The 16,410-nt window shown below is 46.2% G+C and overlaps 1 protein-coding gene across 1 annotated transcript in view; it reads left to right on the forward strand.

Moving 5' to 3' along the window:
* Positions 1-16,410, forward strand: part of LOC126533553 (kelch-like protein 10) — a 35,327-nt gene that overhangs the window by 14,016 nt on the left and 4,901 nt on the right. The window contains exons 6-10 of the mRNA XM_050180715.3: positions 1,739-1,935; positions 2,967-3,135; positions 6,381-6,535; positions 9,629-9,807; positions 13,389-13,508. Of these exons, the coding sequence (XP_050036672.1) occupies positions 1,739-1,935; positions 2,967-3,135; positions 6,381-6,535; positions 9,629-9,807; positions 13,389-13,508 (820 nt within the window). The remainder of the gene's footprint in view (positions 1-1,738; positions 1,936-2,966; positions 3,136-6,380; positions 6,536-9,628; positions 9,808-13,388; positions 13,509-16,410) is intronic.

The following is a 16,410-nucleotide window of genomic DNA, read 5'->3' on the forward strand; positions in this document are numbered from 1 at the left end:
TGTTGGTGACGCGTTGATCGCGACGTAGTTGTATGTGAGCTGTGGGTTCAGTCACAAAATATAGAATGAATGCTCCTGCATGTACGTATATGTACCGTTATCTGCCGCCAGATGTTTAGACTACAAAACACTACGAAAGGGTGCACGCGAAAGGCAAAAATAATGTATGCGCCTTTATGGTGCATGCATTATATTGGCGTTATGTTATGCGTTATCGTATGCGTTATGTTCTGCGTTATGCTGCTGCATGTGGCGTCGGCATTGTAGTCGCGCTCTATAACTGCTCATTTACGAACGTGGTGTATAAAGATCGTGCTACAATCGTACAAGATCGGTGCAGTCCGCAAAGTCTTTAAGTGCCATTATAAACACGTAGATTCAAATGATAGGTTATTAGTGATTCCTTTGAAGTCATCAGACTTAACGTAATGGATGAAAAACGCAACAAAAAGATGAAACTAGGAAGATTGATTTTTGGCAAGCTATAAAGCCATCAATGCTTCCCGAAAACCTGACGTCTCGTAAGGCCTCGTAAGTGAATTGAACGAGCGCGTAAAAAACTATTATTGCAGTGACGGTCTATCCAATATTAATTTGCTGATGTGAAGATGCCGATAAAAGTGTAACCGCAAATTTATAGCAGCTTTCGTGGTTTCTTCTGACGAGATACAACGTGAAAAAAAATGGGAAAGTTCGGCGGATCTCGCGTCTATGTGGAACGGTCTTAAGCCAAACGTTCTTTGGTGTTTGCCCATATGTTGAAGCCAATCGGGTGAAAAATTCCTTACGTTAATAACAGAAAAGCAGGTAGGCGAATGGAATAACAAATTTTTTCAAATGTAACGATAATGACGCAGATTCAATACAGTGTTTGCTGTTGGGGCACAAGCACATTGGGTCAATCTTTCTGGGGTTGTTGGTCAGGACTGTGAAAACACGTAAAATGATAAACCCATTTTCGCATATCTAGTGGCCAGGGTTGACTATTCGGGCAAACACCCTGTAGCACATAACCAGCCGCCCACACTCAACGACTCATGCTTACTAACTCAGCAAGGCAGAAACCAAAAAGTAGGCGGCAGAGACAATTAAAAGATTGCTTCAACAATGTTTTCGAAGCGTGTGGTTCAGCAACCTGCCTCAAGAAGTTTTTATTCGGCTGCCGTCCACGTCTTCTGTGTTCCGGTATACCGTAAATCGTACTAAGCACACTGACACAAACAAAAAAAGGATTTCCATTGACTCCTTCACTTTGCAATGGAGAGTTCTAGCTTCCCCGTGCACGTACCACCCTTAACGGAATAACGAGATGGCGCAGACGTCGAGGGCAGTATAGTCGCTGGTAATGGAACCTTGCGACAATTGGTGAACGCGTTAGAAGCATCTATGTTAACATGCATGTTCGCATCGGAGGAGGAAAGCACGTTAACATCGCTGCTGACTATTTACACAACACTTGTGTGTAAAATTGGTCGCCGCAATAACAACTCTGTGTCCTCGCTGGCTAAGCCGTCCCCCGCGAGATGGCGCCACCGACGCAGCCGCTTGCAGCGTGTCTCCGGTAACCTGATATTCGGTTAATAGTTACACGTATACGGGGCAACCTGAAGCTCTACGATATTCTTCGAGTATTGTACTAGCCTGATTTCCAATTGTTGACCATTTTCCTTTTGCATCGAGTATCGTTCTAGCCTGTTAATCGGAGGCATGCTTAAAAACGAGTGCATTCTCCATGCAGACGCTCACCCAGCGGCACATGACGGTTGGCGCAGTAGGCGGTATTGACCTGTCCCCAAAGATGTGGACGCCCCGAGTGCCCAAGGACATCCTGTTCGTTTTCGGCGGCTGGACACAGGGGGCTGTCAACCACATGTACACATACAACTGCCGCGCCAACAAGTGGCGAGCGATGGGCAACCAGTACACCGCGCCCAGGTAACGTGTCCGCTCGTTCGCTCACGCGTTGAAGCCATTGTCGCAGGTGTAGTTGTGGCGACGAAGATGTTTGTTGTTGTTGTTGTTGTTGTTGTTGTTGTTGTTGTTGTTGTTGTTGTTGTTGTTGTTGTTGCTGTTGTTGCTGTTGTGTCGGGGTCAGCAGCCTTGCACAGTTCGCAGGATAAGAAAACGCGTTAGGAAGAGTAGCCACTGGTTGAGATGTGCACACGCATAGGCATTGTCCGCAGACGAAGGCTGCCGTCTGTCAAATATAATGAGGAATGAGGCGGCTTCGCTTAGTCGTCGAGAAACGGCCTCGTATCTACAATAGCTAAATATAAGTGCGCCGATTTGTCACTTCACCTGAAGCCTCTTTTCGTGTCATATGACTAATCAGGCAATCAAATGCGTGGAAAATGAAAATGTGTGTACTGAGATCTGAGGCAACAGCCGTGACTTGCCGATGAGCACGTGCCGCAGAAACAGATGCTGCACCAAATCGGGAAGACGGGGCTTTGCTATTGCGAGCCTCTAGTTTGTTTACCAAGGTAGGTGCACACGACGAGACAGCCTTTTAAGGCTCGTCGCAATTAGTAGTATGCGAGGTAATTCTGGGATGCTGAAAGCAGCCATTTACAAACTCCCGTTTCGGCTGAACCGCTGGCTAGCTCGCGCTCACATTTCGCACGTTAGTGACATTTCGTTTATTGCCGCATTTGCACGAAGTGATTGCGTGTCCCGTTCAGCATAAGTGGCCCCATCACACCGTCTGCTGCGACCGTGACGAAAAAAGTTGGCTCGTCGGCGCAGCGCCGGCGCTGCCTATCAGGGCCAAACGTACTTCCAGTGTTACCCCGCTATACTGGTTGCCGCCAGCGTGCGATTAAAACGCGATAGTCCTTCAGCGTTGTGGCTCATTAGGAAGTCGTTCATAAATTTTCGTTTATCGGTCTCGGGCACAAAGGTAAATGTGCTCGCGTTTGAAAGGCGCTCGCCGACCCAACGGCTGCTCTGTGCCGCGTCCACCGCAGGGCGTACCACGGCGTCGCAGTGGTCGACCAGTGTATCTACTTCGTCGGCGGCTTCAACGGCCGCGAGTGCTACCACTCGGTCATCTGCTTCGACGTGTCTCTGGCCAGATGGAGCTCCAAGTCGAACATGTCGTGCGCACGCTGCTACGTCAGCGTCGCCGTTCTCCAGGCAAGCACGGCCGACGAAAGGCAGCCATGTACTTTTGCTGCAAATCGCTAGCTTTTTAAAACAGCTTGCGCGAACTGCAGTATACCCGTTTGGCCTATGCGTATGTATACCAAGTATTCCTTTCTACGCGCACTTTTAAATCGAAAGCTTTACTGGCCGCGAACTTGCGATTTCGCCCTGGCCGTGCTCCGAGGAGGCACATGACGTCAGATCGCGTTCCTCGTTGTCGCGCTCGCTTCCGCTCGCTTCGCCAGCTGCGTCGCATGCCTGATAACATGTCGGAGGACTGAAAAGGAGAGCTCGCGTGCGCCGCAACCACAGTTGAGGCGGCAGCATGGACGGCGACAATTCTGATAAGGAGGAGGATGCCTGGAATCGACATCGGAGCGAGATGAAGAGGAAACGAATCGCCCAGGAAACAGACGAACAGCGAGCCGAACGATTGGCTAAATGCCGCAACATAGCTAGACAGCCAGACTAACCTGCACTTGCAATCAAGATTAACCAAGGCTAACCATGCTATGCCTTAGCATAGCCGAGCTAAGACACTGCCATTTTTTTGTCTGATAGGTGAGGTCGGTAGGCGAAAGGGGAAGTCATGTAGCTTAACTGAAATCCTAAGCCTAGCATCACATTTGAAATGTCCGTTCCCAAAAGCTGCTAAGCGATCCCGGCCTCGGCGTTCCACTTAATATGGTCACGAGCTATTACTAACACTTAAAGCTGACCTGTCTTGAAAGTTATGCTAGTGTTAGGATTTCTGCTAAGCGCAAGTGACTTCACTACTCCTCGGCTTCAATGTAATCTTGTTTAACCAGCATATTTTAGTTAATTACCATTTTTTTTCTTATTTTTTTTTCTTTTCTGGTGATATGACCACTCGACCACGTATCCAAAAGCAAGTACGGCAGGCACCTGTATATATGACATTTATTTTATGGTGCCTCATCAAAAGAACCATGTGTTATATATTGCTTATTCATACATAATACTGCGACGTATGGAACATAAGGAGCATATGTAGCAACAGCCATGCTCGTAGCCAGGCCTTCAAGAGCGGAAATTTTGGCCTATGTGGTGTTGGTTATTCGTGATTTCCAGTAACTGCGCTGTGACCTTTTAGATCAAGCACTACGTGACCCTTGCGCTTGAAAAGGACGTTCGACATGCGATGTCATGGCTGCCAGTGGCTACCACTCCTAGGGCTAATTTTATACGCACATGCACAAATACCCAAGAAAAAGTTGGAGGACGCTTAAGCTTCACCTTTAAGAGTGGAACGCGATAGCATCCAAAGATACCTGACTGCTTCTCACGCTTCCCGGCAACTGGAGCGTATGTAACCGTGATGTTTCCAGGGAAACGCTAATCCGCAAACGCTATGCACGAAGGCAGGCTTTCTGGTAGAAACGCGGCCTCTTGCGTGGGTGTGCGATGCGGCGGAGGCGAACGCCATCTTGAGGTATGGCAAGGAATCGGGCACCCCGCTCCGTGACCCCCGAGATACTGTTGAGCCGGTGCGCGCCAATGGCGGACGCCGTCGCTGGTCTATGAATGGTAGAAACGCTGGAAAAGTGGCTTCCTTGAATTTTTGCGTAACACAGTTATGTTTTCTAGTATATTCAAATTACAGACCGAGAGCCATCACGCCTATAGGTTGTGTGTATGTCGTAGTTTACGATTTTCGTACGTATTTTAGCTTGAGAACTTCAATTAGTTCAGTAATTTCCTTGCGCCGCATGGGGGGCCTGGATATGGGTGGTTTGAAAATTTTTGCCGAAATGACGCCGGAGACCAGAGGACGGCAGACGACGGCCTCCACGGTAGCTTAAATCCTAAAGCGCACAGCCTGCGCATATTGTGGAATACATAGGGAGCCTTCCAATTTAATTTTTATTTTCTTTATTATTTCTACATCTTTAATCAACACGTAACAGTCTGTTCTCGTTACACCTTCTCTGGCATCTTTGTTTTCTTCACGCGGTCAATAAGTAAACAACTTGTAAACGCCCACCTCGAAGATGCACTGTGCTCCACTGCAGAGCCCAGTGCACAGAGAACCGGCCGATGCTGGCTTGATCGAGACCAAATGCTCTTGCAACCAAGGTAGCCAACGAACAACTTCAGCTAAATTTCGGATCGCATAAAAAACATTTGCCGTGATAATGTACAGTTGCAGACAGGATGCAGCGATGATGGGAACACGCACATCAGAAACTTTCGAAAACCCATAGTTCATCCTGCCGAAACTGCAAAAGAAGTGCCGCAATTACAGATGGCTGGAAATGACGTAGAACCCAGACTCGGACTGACTCGAGCCGTAGTTGCTGCTCGGTAATTTACACGCGTATTGCATAGATGCACTTCCCTAGCGCACAGCCATATGTGCACCTGTCGTATGCTATACGGGGAATATGAACGCTAGTAATTAAACATTGGAGACGTGCGAATAGTAGTTTTAGTCGAATACGAATTGAATATCGAATATATTTCGCAATACCTTACGAATATTGCTGGGTCGTCTGACGATTTCTGTCAGAAATTTTCTTTCTTTTACATCCTAATATTTTCAACACTATGAAGGTTGTCATTACACGGCACAATATAAAACATGTCTTATTAAAGCACAACGGGAGCGTTACGAACAACTAAGCATTCTGTACAAAAACTCGATTCTTCAGAGCACACGTTGTTATGCCTTATCAATTAATGTTTAGAAATAACAAATACATATTTCGTCCGATGAATGGACACAGATACTGTATGTTCAAATAGTACCAAACAATCCCCACTGCGGAGTGACATGTCTAAACAACGTATTACTTCGAGTGATTGTGGTTTACCTTAAAAGTCTGGCTGTTTGAACCATACAGCGTGCTGAAGTGTGTTATGTCCATTTTGAATAGGCTGAAATTTACCGCATTTTTGCGTCAGTTGTGTCTCTCACCATGTACAGTCGACGACGTTAAGTATTGTAGAACCCTTCCAAAAAATATTCTCATTTTTTGTACAGTGCCTATTCTATTCGAGGATCGAATCGCACACGACCGTATTCGATTCGCCGTTCGAAATATTGGGATGTGCGCACATTCCTATATTGAATGTGCCTGCGGTTTCGGCTAAGCCTTGTACGGCTTTGTCGCAGCTACACTTTGGCGATAACTTTGATTTTCGTTATTGTCGAACTGAGCTCGAACTAGATTTGAGCAGCAGTTCTCTAAACGGGGCGTGTCGCGCTGTCGCAGGGCTACATCTACGCCATGGGCGGCTTCGACGGTCGCACGCGCTTCAAGACGGTGGAGCGGTACGACATCAAGAAGAATCAGTGGTTCCCGGTGGCCGACATGAACGACACCCGCAGCGACGCCGCCGCCGCCGTGGCACGCGGACGAATCTACATGTGAGGTCGTGTTCGTACTCTGGTCTGCATGCACGCGCACGAAACGAAGGAAAAGACGGCGTGAGCGTTGCCGTGTAGCTTTTTTTTTCGGATCTGCATTCGCATTTGTCACAAAAAACGGGCGGCAAACTAAGCTGGAAGTAATAGAGGCGTTTCGCATTAAAGAGGTAGGACGGGTCAGTGTAAAGAGGTCAGTGTGCTGTCCGTTCGGGCCACCAAAAAAGAATTCGCTTATCTTTGCAGCACGTGTCTCACAATCGACTGACAACGTTTGCTTTTATCATTTAAATTATTCCTTATTTCGTCGTGTTCGTTTCACCGACAGGTGGTGCTTCTAAGGCTGCTTAAGACTAGATGACTATTCGACACGGCCCGTCTCCAAGGGTGTGTCATCGTCATCCAGTTCATTGAAATGTACACGTTCCAGAATCGCTTTGAATTTAAAGTAGACGGATGCATGAGCCGGTCAGCATTCGAGATAGGCAGGAGACGTTTAGACTGTCGGTGGAGAAAAAAAAGCAGGGAAGAGATTCGTATGACCGGATTCGTTACAGTCATAGGCAGCAGTACAAGATAGATAAAGTTCTGAGGAAGGAAAAAATGGTTAAGGAGATGTATACAAAAATGCTAGGATGAATAGCATGTATAGCATAAGTTATTAACACAAGCAGGCAAGGTGACTTTTTGTCGCCGCCGCGTTTCAAAAGGCCAATAAATCATCATCATCATAATCATTATCAAATAATGGTCCTTCTATAAAACTACCAGTTGAGACTTTGCACCCGTGTCCTTCGGTAGATCACTGAACTGATTGATTTCAGTAAATCTATCCCTGTATTCAGAGTACCGACTCGGAGCTCTTCCTGGACTCCGCGCGACGAGGGCTCTAACAATGATAACGATGATTATTATTATTGCTATTGGTGTCGTCTTTGATTACTGGTGGTGACAAGGTGCTATTCAGCGTGGGTTAATCGGATATTACTGTTCCTATTGCTATATAGCACTTGGTATTTCTCTACTTGTATTTTACCGACGTCTGTGACGATCCCGTCATCATTCCGTCTCTGATTTTCTTTAGCAATGACTCTATCACTTACCAGTGAAAAATCTCGCGAGATTTAAACCTCAGTGCTTACTCAAGGTTGGTTTTCTCTCCGGTTATCGCTGGGCCGACGTCTGTGCGATCTATTTTCATAATGATGATGCTGCTGATGGTTTGACTGTGGTCTTTAAAATGAGATGGCACGAGTAACCACACCCCAGCGTATTACTCAAGTTCATATGCGACTTCGTATTCCACTGCTTTTCGTATATAATAAGCACCTGATTACCCTATCGTATGCTATTTTCCTTGGACGTTACTCTGGTTGTTTTCTTTATAACACCGGCATTTGGAAGATTGGTGACGCATAAGAAGGAAAGAGTCAGATTAACGTCAAATAACGGCTGGTACGTGGTCGCAGGATACAGTGTGATCATGCGTTTATTATGTTCACCGCTCCAATATTTACCCTCTCATTATGGTCTTTAAATCCTAGATCTTTCATGGAGGCCCTATGTTTGTCATTTCTGGATTTAAGCTCTAACATTAAACCACGATATGTGCAATTGTACCCGCATCATTTTTTTTCTTTTCTTTTTTTTCACGAAGTGCTTAGGTTAGCTTGTTGGTTAAAGTTTCTGTTTTACCCAGCCTACGCTAGCCTCGAAACTACGTACACTGCCCTTTAATTTAACGCGCAAAAACATTCCCGCCTGAAGGGGACATTGTGCTCCAAGGACCGCGTGGCGTTCGAGACCTCCAGCGCGCGAAGTGTTTTCCGCGCGCAGCACCCTATATCGAAGGCTGTTCGTTAACGCCTCTCGGTGAATCCTACGATGACAAACTGCCACAGAAACACATCTTCGCACCAGTGCATTCGGTTAGACATCGAGAGTCCCGGCAGATGATGACAAAATATTCGCGCAGGAATTGCCGCGGAGTGTCGTCATAGGACAGTGACAGCGGAGGAGAGTGGGACACCCGTCAGGCGGCGCCACTATGGATATTGCTAGAGTTCTGTTGAGTTATATGGGGGTGCGGACAAATACGAAGTGCAAGTTTAAGAAAATGAATAATGGCCCTATGCCTTACGTTTGCTAGCTTGATGCTGTGCTTAAACTCTCGTGCCTGTAGAGTGCTGTCTGTACTTTGAGCACAATATTAATCGGAGGACAGAAGGGTATTACTGGGTGCACTTGGAAAATCTACAAACGAAGCGTTTCAGAAAGACACGAGTTGCCCATCCTTCAAAATTTGGAATGCTCGGAGCAAGATCTGCTTCGAAAAACGTCTGGTGAATCACTTGTGATAGCTCATGGCCGGCTAGCTAGTTTAGGTAGGTGGACATGAAAACTTACTACCAGGAAGCTAATCAGTATAGGGTGATCACGTTAGCTATCTTGGTCAGCGGCATAGAATATCGTGCCATGAAAAGAAACCCCAGGTAGGTGGAAACATTATGGTGGACGGGCACATTGGAAAGAATGTCGTTGTGGTGCATATCGAACTGCAAAGCAAGAAATCACAAAGGGAAAATCTTTATGATAATTCAAAAGGCAGTGCCTTATTATTAAATGAAAAAGCACGGTGTCCGAAAAATAGGAAACAAAAGAAAAAATGGATGTCAACACTATTTGTACATAGCGCGCGCAAATGCCGTCGAAATCATTGTTCGGGTTCGGGTTAAGAGTGTCACAACATGCATCCGGATGTCAATGCACGTGGAAGTAGTTACGCTGCCCCAGGTAATGAGTTTCAATGACAGACAGGAGGACGTGAATTTGATTTATTTGTTTACATAATCAAGATGTAGGCCATCTGTCGTGGAGACTTGTAAGGGTCGGCTGCAGGTGGGGAGGGGGGGGCGTAAGAATACAGAACATGCATTGAAATTGAAGCCAACTTTTCAGCTGGTCACATTTATGAGTAGGTGTTCCACGTTCTTCATATATGAGCTCACGTAGAATAGGACGGAGGAAGTGGACTGCATCCCTATAGCGTACTTAACTGTACTGATGGTAATTGTGATCACTCTCATTCTCGCGCAGGGTGGGCGGCTTCACGGGTATGGTGACATTGGACACCGTGGAATGTTACGACCCGTCAACCAATGTCTGGACCCGGGTGCTCACCATGGGCTCACCACGCAGTGGCCTCAAGGCAGTCACCCACAAGGACATGATATACGTCATGGGGGGAAGCAGCGGCTTTGTGCGACTTTCCTCCGGTACGCCTCTGCTCCCTCGTTAGCACTCTAAACATGGTATCTGAAGGCAGCACAAGATGTTATTAAAAACTTGCGCTAGGCAATGTTCACTTCTCTAGACCTCGCATTACATTAGTTGTCATATTATCATTACTCGGGGCAAGTTACATTTGTTGACGGTACATTTATTCTTATCTAGGGCAAAGAGCACAGCTTGCTAAAGATGTGATATATATAGGCGAGCTATGGCGTTCGGTGTGGTAGGTTTGATTCGCATAAAGCGGATGGACGAGATAAGCACAGTGCGCGCCCACCTTCCGAGGCTATTCGGGGCGATTCGCCGCATAGCGAGCGAGAGAGAGGGAGCAAAGTTAGTTTCTCCCGAAAGGCGAAGCGCTGATAGCGATAGCAAAGTATTAGACAATTACACGAAGATAGGTTTCCAGTTCGTCGGCCGTTTAAGTTGTAGTAAACATTCTGAATTTAAACGGAGCTTGAAAAGGGGCCTAGTTGGTGCAGCTTCAGCGTTCTGTGGCGCTGTGGCAGGCACGTTGACACACGTAGTACAAGACAAGGAACACGACAAGTGAAGCCCAAACTACTTCAAAGAGGGAAGAGAGTTGGGTAAGGAAAGTCCGAGTCACAGGTAATGAACACGCACACGTAACATTGGCTTACTAATTAATTAACAAGCATGTAGTCACACACGCACAGACAAACATGAAGGTATCTCATTCAATGACCGCGAGCAGCACTCGCATCGCTACACTAGCGTGATGAAGAGCGCTGGCAGCAAACGAGCGAACGCTTCATGCTGCCTATCGCTTCAACGCGTTTCCAATCAAATCTTGCGCGCTGAAACTTGTGCCACCTCCAAGAAGTGGAAAGATTGTGCACGTGAAGCCACCGACAATCTCGGCTCGCCTATCGTTTGCACCCACCGAAGATTACCTCCGAGATAGGGCGCGCGGCCCGCGCATACGCTCAGCCGCGTCACGCGCAACCACGGCCTGGCTAGAGGACGAGACGCGCACTCACCTTTCCCCTCCTTTCCCCCAGAGCGCGTTTGATCACGTGACCTTCAATATTAGGCGCGCCTGGGGAAACTACACGCGTCAAGCCTCGGTTCACCCTCGCACGCTTTCTTTCGTGCCAACAGTAAACGGCGCACGGGGTGCGACCTTATCGCACTTGGAAGTCATACGGAACATCACGGCGACGGCGAAAATTCGCCTGGAATTTCCATAAAATGTTATCGCAATAAAAAAATGCTGCACGGTGGGTTGTACCGAACTTAAACACGTTTTGGAAAAGATCAATAAGCCCGCCGAGGCCCTATGGAATGCTGCCCCGATTACCTACAGTGCTTATTATTAGTATGACAGGCAGCGAAACTCGCACAATTTAACTTAAATATAAGAGCGTTTGCCCTTTCTATGTCGTAATCGAGCCGATTTCCGTGCTTATTATGACGCGCCAACAAGCAGGATGGCTACTGGCTGGGCTTTATTTGACGTCATGACAACGTAGATAGCTTCAACATCAAGCACGTTTCACACACACACGTCTTACGACGTCACTGCGAAAAAAAATGCTTAAGAGCGGCACTTAACAGTGTTTTTTTTTTTTTTTTTGCTAGGTGTGAAAAAGTCTTGCGAGAGCTTTGGGGTGTATTCGCCAGCAATCATTTCTTTATTATTTGCTTTTTTGTGGCTTACGAATTCATCCTCTCATTGTACGCGGGTCGTTTCTTGCTGTCACAGAAGCGCGATTTGCTACAGCATAACTGATTCCTTTCGGTGCCCCTTTGCTAAAGAAATGCTACAAACTGAACCACGAAAAGAGATTACAGGAGCCATAATGTGCTTACTTAAATAAGTCTTGTCAAATCGGCAATAAATTCATGTACTGACAACGTCCACCTACCGCTTATTCACAACAAAAGCTTCAGAACTATATTCAGTCACAAATGAGGAAATTAAGGAAATACTGCTCCCCCTGCTGCCTACAACCACACCCCCAACTCAAAAATCGCGACGAGCCCTCTTTCCACACCCTCTGTGCTTTAGGAAATACTTCCGTCATTGAGACCACCGGCACCCGCCCAGTGTACGCTTCGTTTGCACGACTTTGACGCGAGCAGGTCAAGTCGGAAGTCATGCAAGCTGACCCAGCCCGACCCGATCGCGTTTATCTGCATCTTGCACAGCAGGTTAAGCGGTTCAAACCAACGCCTTCCTTTGCCTGCATGTGGGTTGACCAAACTCACCTCGACGCTCACTCGTCTCGTCCCGATAGAGTTTACACGAATCCAACGACCGGTTTTCAACCCGACAAGTCGACTCAACCGGACTGTATCGGGTTCATGTCAACGTAACTATAAGCCCCATAGTTGTCCAGAAAACGAGAGAACGCCGCAGTCGTGCGTGGCGCGCAAATGCAGCGAAAAAAAATCTGCGTGTATCAATAAGGAAGGCAACGCAGGAAGTGGTCGTCGTCGTCCGAAAGGGAGTTGGGAGAGTGATTTCCTTGACCAACCCATCAAGCAAGCTGCCTTACCATCGTGTTCATCTCAATGTCAACGCCAGCCATATCGCAAAACGGGCTTGACGAACAAAACACTTCTCGACTGACGAGATTCAACCCTTGCAGAACTTGATTGTCGGGATTCTGGAAACAGTTATGTTTCAGTCGCTTAATACTGCCTGAGTGAGCCATGCTAGTGTTACCTTGCACCCTATTGGACTAAAGTTAATTTTTTTTTCTAAATGTTTAGAAGGATAGGTAGAACCTAGGGTGCCCAGTGACAGTGACAAATAATGAAGCCAGAGAAGGCATAGGGGAAGTTAATTGTTATGTTTAATTGAAATGTAGAAAAAATTAATAACGCAAAGAAAAACCAAAGTGGACGAAAATACAACTTGCCTCAGGTTTGGATCAAGCTCGTATCTCAGCATTGCGCCTGCGGTCTTCACTTGTGGCAAGTTATATTTTCATCCACTTGCATTTTCCTTTTATCTTTTTCCTTTATCTTTGGAAGAGAGAGAGGCGTGGCCGGGGAGTGGAAAGACTGGCGGAGAAGTAACAATGGGCGGTGATTTGTTGACGCTAGCGATGACGTCATTAGGTCCCCGACTAGGCCGGCTGTTAGCAGCGGAGTAAACGCAAATCCTCGGATCCCACCGATATCACTGTTCGTGGCATGAACGCTGTTTTCTGCATCTTTAAGGAGCATAAGGTAGCAGCCCACAACATGCTAGCATGAGCAAATCTCCATTCTTACTTTATTTCAATAAATAAAACGAAAGAAAATGCGACTATAGCTTTGATTGATGAGTACGCCTTGTTTGTCACAGCAGGTTTCCGCTTCGCTGAGCGTTTTGTTGTTGTTGTTGTTGTTGTTGTTGTTGTTGTTGTTGTTGTTGTTGTTGTTGTTGTTGTTGTTGTTGTTGTTGTTGTTGTTGTTGTTGTTGTTGTTGTTGTTGTTGTTGTTGTTGTTGTTGTTGTTGTTGTTGTTGTTGTTGTTTCTTTGTCTCTGATGACGAAGGAACCCACCCCGCCTTCTGACGCGTGCTTGCGACTTTTCCTTCGCTGCTTTCCAGTGGTGGCGTTGGACGTGAAACGAGCTCGCTTCACGGAGCTTCCGTCCATGCCAGTGGCGAAGAGCAACTTCGCTGCAGTGGCTCTCGAAGGCCGCATCTACACTATCGGGGGATTCAATGGTAAGCCGAGCCTACATACACGCCCGTTCACATTACGTGCGGCATTGCCAGCCTCTTTCCTTTCTTTTTTTTTTTTTGCCGATTATTCAATCGCTTCGAGCACATGCAGTCGAGAGCTAGCCGAGGGAAGGGCTCAAGCCTACAAGGTTACTGCGGAGAACCAGTAGCTAAAAGAGGACTTTGATAACGCAATACGAGAAATCAAACTCAAACAGCACAGCCGGAACATGAACACTGAAGTAAAAGGCCTACCGTTTGTTGTAAACGAGGACCTGTAGGGAAAACGATGCAGAAGGTGGCTACGCGCATCAGAACGATGCTTTCTGAAGGTGGCATCTATATATTCCATAGGATGCTGTACTAGGTCAAATCGGAACCAGATGTCGTCGTGAAGTTCTAATGTCGCTCAGCTCGTGACAAGGTGCTTTCTGCTGCCAGAAAATCGAGACTGAACGTCAGTCTCCTCGGGTTTGAGGGTGATGACCCACTATATGTTAACGAGCATTTCTGTGTTGAAGACAAGGCATTGAATTAAGTAAAGCTCGCGAGCTCAAGAAAGAGAACAACTGGAAGTTCGTTTTGAGTACTGAGGGGAAAATTTTAGCCAGAAGGACAGGTAATTACCCAGTCCTTCACGTGACATGAAAAAGAGATCTGACGAAAATTGTGTAAACGTGTACCGCATCTCAGCATAAACTTTCCATCTTCATGTACTACTCATTTAGTGACATAGACAAAGTAACGAAAGATAATTTTTCCATATTCCACTGCAACATCCGTAGCGTCTGAAAAGACCTAAATACTCTACTAGCTCATCTCTCCATGCATACATTTGCTTCTGGTGTCATTGCATTAAGTGAAACTTGGCTCAGGGATAGTGAATTGGTCTCTATACTTGGTGATAAGATGTCATCGCTTCCAAAAAACTCACGCACACGTGGAGGTGGTGTTGCACTCTTTCTTACACATTACCTTCAAGGTTCTGTCCACTGCGTCTCCTAGTGACGAAGACATTGAAGCACTGTTCATTAAGCTTAGTTGTGGTCTTGTTAATGGTAGGGTCTACCGCCCTCGCAACTCGGCAATGGCATCGTTTTTAGGGCAGTTCGAATCTCTTGGCTACAGTATCTCAAGCAAATCGCGGCCATATCGTCGTTGTTGGCGATTTTAATGTAGATTTAACAAATGATGCGAATCATAACTATAGCTTGCTTCCGCAGTCATTCAAACTCCGCAATCGCATAACTGAGTCTACTCGAGTAACCGGCACACCTACTTCGTTAATTGATCATGCTCTAACGAACACTGATACCGGAGTGTATTCAGGTGTATCATCATCATCATCACCATCAGCCTATTTATGTCCACTGCAGGACGGAGGTCTCTCCCTGCGCCAACCGATTCCAACTTGCACCCGCAAATTTCCTAATTTCGTCGCACCATCTAGTCTCCCGCCGTCCTCTACCGCGCTTCCCTTCTCTTGGTACCCATTCTGTCACCCTAATGGTCCAACGGTTATCTAGTCTGCGCATTACATGACCCGCACAGCGCCACCTTTTACCCTTAATGTCTATTAAAATGTTATCTATTCTCGTTTGCTCTCTGATCCAAACCGCTCGCCTTCCGTCTCTTAAAGTTATGCCTAGCATTCTTCGTTCCATCACTCTTTGCGCGGTTCTTAACTTGTTCTCAAGTTTCCTTGTCAGCTTCCAAGTCCTTGCGCCGTATGTCAGCACTGGTAAAATGCATTGATTGTATACTTTCTGTTTCAATGATAACGGTAAGCTCCCAGTCAGGAGCTCATGATGCCTGCCGTATGCGATCCAACCCATTTTTATTCTTCTGTGAATTTCCTTCTCATGGTGAGGGTTCCCTGTGATTAGTTGACCTAGGTAAACGTACTCCTCCACAGACTCTAGAGACTGATTTGCGATCTTGAACTCTTGTTTCCTTGCCAGGTTATTTATCATTGTCTTTGTCTTCTGCATATCAATCTTCAGCCCCACTCTTACACTCTCACTGTTAATGTCCTCAATCATTTGTTTTAACTCGTGTGCATTGTTGCTGAATAGAACAATGTCATCGGCAAACCGAAGGTTGTTGAGGTATTAGGTATTCGCCGTCGATCTTTACTCCTAAGCTTTCCCAGTTTAATAGCTTGAATACTTCTTCTAAACACGCAGTGAATAGCATTGGAGAGATTGTGTCTCCTTGTCTGGCCCCTTTCTTTACAGTGGTACACAAGAAAAGTGGGTATCTTCCCACTTTTCTTGTGTAGAATTATGGTGGCTGTGGAATCTCTGTAGATATTTTCCACGGTATTTACGTAAGCCGTCTGTACTCCCTGATTACGCAATGCCTCAATGACTGCTGATATCTCTACTGAATCAAATGCTTTTTCGTAATCTATGAAAGCCATATAGAGAAGCTTATTGTACTCTGCGGAGTTCTCAATAACCTAGTTAATAACATGGATGTGATCCATTGTAGAGTAACCTTTCCTGAAGCCCGCCTGTTCCTTTGGTTGACTAAAGTCCAGTGTTGCCCTTATTCTATTGGAGATTATTTTGGTAAATATTTTATGTAATACTGGGAGTAAGCTAATTAGCCTCTAATTTTAATTCTTTAACGTCGCCTTTTTTGTGGATTAGTATAATGTTTGCATTCTTCCAGTTTTCTGGGACCCTAGCAGTCGATAGACACTTCGTATAGAGAGCCGCCAGTTTTCCCACCATTATATTTCCTCCATCTTTGAATAAATCGATTTTTTATTCCACCCTCTCCTGCCGCTTTTCCCCGTTTCATGTTGTTAGGCCTTTCTGACCTCATCTCTAGTTATAGGAGGAGTTTCTGTATACTGTTCATTATTGTTTAGAGTAGAGTGCTCCGGAGTCCTCTGGGT

Source organism: Dermacentor andersoni, chromosome 7 (genome assembly GCF_023375885.2).
Source record: "Dermacentor andersoni chromosome 7, qqDerAnde1_hic_scaffold, whole genome shotgun sequence".
NCBI lineage: Eukaryota > Metazoa > Arthropoda > Arachnida > Ixodida > Ixodidae > Dermacentor > Dermacentor andersoni.